The sequence below is a fragment of the Carassius carassius genome, chromosome 26 (assembly GCF_963082965.1).
Source record: "Carassius carassius chromosome 26, fCarCar2.1, whole genome shotgun sequence".
Classification (NCBI taxonomy): Eukaryota; Metazoa; Chordata; class Actinopteri; order Cypriniformes; family Cyprinidae; genus Carassius; species Carassius carassius.
The window spans coordinates 23,244,949-23,250,956 of NC_081780.1; the positions used below are offsets into that span (position 1 = coordinate 23,244,949).

General features: G+C 36.0%; 1 protein-coding gene across 2 annotated transcripts; it reads left to right on the top strand.

Moving 5' to 3' along the window:
* Positions 1 to 298: 298 nt before the first annotated feature.
* LOC132106105 (gastrula zinc finger protein XlCGF8.2DB-like) lies at positions 299 to 5,339 on the top strand. Of its 2 annotated transcripts, none has more exons than XM_059511740.1 (3): positions 299 to 398; positions 925 to 1,076; positions 4,188 to 5,339. In XM_059511740.1, exons 2-3 carry the CDS (start codon positions 992 to 994, stop codon positions 5,096 to 5,098), a joined length of 996 nt encoding a protein of 331 aa, XP_059367723.1. In that variant the 5' UTR covers positions 299 to 398; positions 925 to 991; the 3' UTR covers positions 5,099 to 5,339. The 2 variants fall into 2 exon arrangements, with proteins under 2 accessions (XP_059367723.1, XP_059367724.1); XM_059511741.1 differs by lacking the exon at positions 299 to 398 and adding an exon at positions 860 to 877.
* The last annotated feature ends 669 nt before the right edge of the window (positions 5,340 to 6,008 follow it).

Genomic DNA, 6,008 nt, shown 5'->3' on the forward strand with positions numbered 1-6,008 from the left:
AGCTTTGCATCACAGGAATAAATTATTTTTTTAAGTATATTCAAATAGAAAACTATTATTTTAAGTTGTAATAATATTTCACAATATTACTGTTTTTTCTGTATTTTTGATCAAATAAATGCAGGCTTGATGAACAGAAGAAACTTCTTTCAAAAACATTAAAAATAGTAATGTTTCCAAACTTTTGGCCTGTATATATATATATATATATATATATATATTAATTAATTAATAGAAGCCTAGATTCTATGACTTTCATGGTATTACACACTCCTGTACAGTTGGTGGCGGTATACTACAAAAATAGTAATCTGCCAAGAATCAGAAGAAGAAGAGGAATGACGCCATAAGGCTGCCACTTGCTCTCTGCTGTCTGTGTGTGATTCGGCTGAAGAAAGGTTTGTGTTTTCAAGCATTTATAGTGTTTTAATCGATTCAAAGCATTAAATCAGTTTTTACAGTTTTAATAAGAGGTGTAAAATGATCTTAATATCGATGTAACATTGTAATTCCTTATCTAATTTTAATGCACGTTATTTTCGTGTGTAACGTTAACGTAAAGGACATCCACACGTGAGTACCGTTTACAGAAACGCGTCTCATTTCGCTCCCTATAACACGAGTTCAATCACTGGACAGTAGACTTCTAAAGTCCGAGTCAGTTAATCCAAATATTTCCCAAAATGATTTCGTGATTCAAAGCGCTCGATTTACCTCGCGCTGATGCTGATCCAAACAGGAGTGTAGGGATGGGGAGTCGACTCCGAAAGATTCGATTCCTCGACTCGGATTAGAATCGACTCTCGTTGTCGACTCCGAATTCGCGGGTTTCTTAGCCGATCTTAAATCTTCATACATCGATACACTCAGACATTTAGTTTGGATTTTTTTCCCTATTAATTCGCATCTTCTCATTTTAAACAGGATAGTGTCCAAACGCAGGAAAAACTCCTGGTCAAGTGACTGAGATCCACGTGACACGATTATAAAAATGGAGTTTATTAAAGAGGAGTGTGAAGAAATGAAGATTCAAGAAACATTCAGAGACAAACGAGAAGAAACTGAGGAACAAACAGGTTGGTTTTTATTCTGAAAGCTGACCATTCGTAGAAGTGGAAGTGAAGCAGTCAGTAAAGTTTACATTATCTAGTAAATTGATTTACAATTTAATAAAAAAAAACATGATAAATGTCACAGTGTTGGTTTGCTCCATTGGCCAGTGAAGTAATATAAGCATTTCTTTACTTTTTTTAGCACAATTGTTATTTTAGCATACAAATGTTTTTGGTTTCCTCCAAAAATCAGCATGATTACAAATGTGATATTGATTTTATACATCAGTTCAATCAACAAGAAGTTAATAAGAGACTTGATTTTAATGCTATATTTCAATCCTTCTACAGCATTTATTCATCTTAGTTAATATTAAGGTTCAACATTTATTAGTGCATTATTCAAACCAAAAGTTGTGCTGCTTATAATTATTTAATGCACGTGAATAGGGTTGCCACCCGTCCCTTAAAATACGGAATTGTCCCGTATTTGAGAATAAAATAGCGCGTCCCGTTTTGAATCAATACGGGATGGGGTTTGTCCCATATTTTCGGAGTTGTCTTCAATGCAGCGTCTCATGCAGATCATCCCACCGGCATTCTGTGAAGACTCGTCCTATTCTGCCCGATTGGGTAATACTCGCTGCCATCGTTGGATTGATTGGCCGTGAACCTGAAACAAACCAATCAGAGTCAGAGGAGGGCGGGTCTCTTGGCAGAGAGTCGATTTGAAAGAATGGCAGAGGCTGCTCCAGATAATCCCACCAACAACCATGCCACACTCAAAATTGCTTAAATCACCTTTCTTTCCCATTTTGACATTCAGTTTGGAGTTCAGGAGGTTGTCTTGGCCAGGACCACACCCCTAAATGCATTGAAGCAACTGCCATGTTATTGGTTGATTAGATAATTACATTAATATATAAATGAACAGGTGTTCATAATAATCCTTTAGGTGAGTGTAAGTGCTGTTCATTATTAATGTTAATAAATGTAGTTAACTAATGAACCTTATTTTAAAGTGTTACCGATTTGTTTATTACGGTCGAGGTGTACAGTGAGACACAAGCATTATTTTAATAAGAGATGAGAGAGATATATTTAATAATAAAAATATAGTGCCTATGTGAAGCAAATAAACAACTTAACTAATTTAAATGATTGCATTATTCAATAGGATATTGTAGAATTAACAATAGACTATATAAAATAGATTAACTTACCAATAATAATAAAAAAAAAATGGTGTGTTTTACATGAATTTAGAAATGTTTGTAGATCGGTTATTTATTATGTGGTTTCACTGTTTGGATGGTGTTACTGTCTGCAAACAATGACGAATATTTTATCCAAAATCTGTGTTCACGCCACCTTATACAGTTACTAAAGTTGGCAATTAATATTTTTATGAAAACATGTTTTAAGTTGTGATTTACCACCACTGGCACATCATCGGACCTGTGGTCATCGTGGCCCTGAGGGGTGCCCCGGGTACCCCCCACCCCCCCACCCCCCCAGGCGTCCCTTATTTTTCTCTATTGAAGGTGGCAACCCTAACCGTGAATTAGCGTGAAATAACAATTAATAACTGTATTTTCATTAACTAACAATAATACTATAATAAATGTATTGTTCATTGTTTGTTCATGTTAATACTTTAACTAATGGAACCTTATTCTAAAGTGTTACAAATAAATATTGTTAATACGGATTTAATTTGCTTGGTAACAGCCCAAATGCAAGAATTTGACTTAGAAGACGGAACACACATTTACAAAAATGCCCATAAAACTTGTTGGAATTTATTAATTTCTATCACTGCTGTGAGCTGACCACACAGAATATAAAGAATATAAAAATCCCTCGGGAGTCAATCCCAGAAAATTATCCACTAGTTCATGATTCATTTTCCAACTAGATCAAGACTCAATTAATTCAAGATTTAGTTAGTTAATGATTAATTTGTAAAAAAATGCAATTCAAACCATCTTAACCCTGTTTAGGAGCATCATAACCATCTTCCCACATAAACTGAAAATAAGCAGTCAAATACTTGTTCCTCCTGTTGCATCTGTCAGGACGCCATTGTGAATCGGGAAGTTCAGAACTGTCCTTTCACCAGCTCTAATCTGTAGCTAATTCACAAAAGGCCTGGTTTCACAGAATGGGTTTAGACTAATCCAGGGTTAGGCCATAGTTCAATTATATATATACACCTTCTCATTCAAAGAGTTTTCTTTATTTTCATGACTATGAAAATTGTAGATTCACACTGAAGGCATCAAAACTATGAATTAACACATGTAGAATTATATACATAACAAAAAAGTGTGAAACAACTGAAAATGTCATATTCTAGGTTCTTCAAAGTAGCCACCTTTTGCTTTGATTACTGCTTTGCACACTCTTGGCATTCTCTTGATGAGCTTCAAGAGGTAGTCACCTGAAATGTTCTTCCAACAGTCTTGAAGGAGTTCCACGAGAGATGCTTAGCACTTGTTGGCCCTTTTGCCTTCTGTCTGCGGTCCAGCTCACCCCTAAACCACCTGGATTGGGTTCAGGTCCGGTGACTGTGGAGGCCAGGTCATCTGGCGCAGCACCCCATCACTCTCCTTCTTGGTCAAATAGCCCTTGATGTCTTCAGTGTGACTCTACAATTTTCATAGTCGTGAAAATAAAGAAAACTCTTTGAATGAGAAGGTGTGTCCAAACTTTTGGTGTGTACTGTATATATATATATATATATATATATAAGTAATTTTTAGAAATGGCCTTAGAAAAAAACATTACTGGTTTGGATCTTGAGACAAAACAAAGGCACTGATATATTTTAAGATCAGTTTTGTGCAAGGTTTTTTCAGTTTTTCAGTCAAACTGGGACTTTAGCTTCCCTGATCAGGCAGACTCAGGGTAGTAAGGCCAGGAGCTTTTTTTCCACATGCTCTCAAACAGGTGTACTAACAAACACTTACTTTTTTATTGTTTTCTACATGAATCAGTGAATTAATGAAAATGTTTTTTTTTTTATTGAAAACGGCGTCATATTAACATTTCAAATCTAATCCCATTTTCTTGTGCAATTAAACTGCTATTAACTTTTATTTGCTTTGTTTTTTGTTTTTTGTTTTACCTCAGACCTAATGGCATTGAAAGGGGGAAAAGTACTTAATGAAATTGGAGAGGAAGATCAACATGAGTGTCTTCAAAAGACAGGAACTAGAAGTTTTTTTTCTTGTTTGAGTCAACAAGGAAACCTGAAAGTCCACGTGAGAATTCACACTGGAAAAAAGCCTTTCACGTGCCCTCAGTGTGGAACAAGTTTCACGCGTAAAATAGGTCTTAAAAGGCACATGATAATTCACACTGGCGAAAAGCCTTACACATGCCCTATATGTGGAAAAAGTTTCTGTCAAAATGGAAACCTTAAAGTTCACATGAGAATACACACTGGGAAGAGCTATATCACCTGCCAAGAGTGTGGAAAAAGTTTCACTTGTAAAGCAAATCATGACAGACACATGAAAACTCACACTGGAAAAAAGCCTTTCACCTGTGAAACGTGTGGAAAATGTTTCACTCGTAAATTGGGTCTTAAAAGACACTCGAGAATACACAATGGGGAATGTCCCTTCACCTGCCAATTTTGTGGAAGAAGTTTCAATCAAAAAGGAACCCTTAGCAGGCACATGGGAATTCACACTGGGGAGAAACCTTTTTCTTGCCAACTGTGTAGAAAAACCTTCACTCGTAAAACAGGTCTTGAAAGGCACATGGGGACTCACACTGGAGAAAAGCCTTATATATGCTCTCAATGTGGAAAAAGTTTCATTCAACGTGGAAACCTTATAGTCCATATGAGAATACATAATGGAGAAAGTCCCTTTACCTGCCAACAATGTGGAAAAAGTTTCAACCATAAAGGAAGCTTTAACAGGCACATGAGAACTCACACTGGAGAGATGCCTTACATATGCCCTCACTGTGGAAAGACTTTCGATCAATATGGAAACCTTAATGTCCATATGAAGATTCACACTATGGCCTAGCAATAAAACGATAATCTGATCGGTATTGCTCACACAACCATATCCAAAAAAGGGCTTGAATATAGTGAAGAACATTACATTTCTTGATTTATTTTAAAAACTGTGCTGGCGCTTTAACAGGAGAAATCCTGGGTCATGAACAATAGTGTTAGAAGGCTTTTCAGTGGATTTACTATAGGAACACAAACTGCTCCATGACATTATGGCAGAAATGTGAAATATATATGGAATTTTAATATATTAATATGGACATGTACCGATGTATAAAAGGGGACTTATTATGCCCCTTTTTTTAAGGGGCCAGATTTACATCAGCTTGTGCCAGTGCAAACCCTTATTTGCCGTTTTTAAAAAAAAAAACTATTAATTTGGGATTTATTAAAGACACTCTAAAGGAAATTAGTGTTGAAAAGGCGTGGACACCATTATTTTTGTGACTCACCTTTCCCTTTCGATCTGTAAATTTATGGGGGGAGATCATCTAAATGAATTAGCAACACAATTTATTAAGATTTGCGCATGTCAATTCCCTGGTAGTTGCAGCATTATTTAAAGGTCTTAAAGCAGGTAGTAATCTGTGCTGCCCCCTGGAAGATTGTGTTGGTCATTATGGAAATTAGATATTCCATTTGTGTTCTTTAATGTGCACCTTGTAATTAAATCACCCGCAGAATTTTCCCCTCCCATCTGTGCGTTTATGGAATTGGGCTCTAATTTTTACTTGCCCTGTTGAGTAAACCTGGCTCTCAAATAGGACTCTCACGGATACCTTGAATGCCTGAAATTTCAAATCAAAATACCCCATGGATTATGTAAACCATACAGCATGTGCCTCTTTTTTTTTGGTGGGAAAAAAATTGCTGTTTTAGTGTGTATACCATTTAAAATAAAAAAAATCTATATTTGAAAA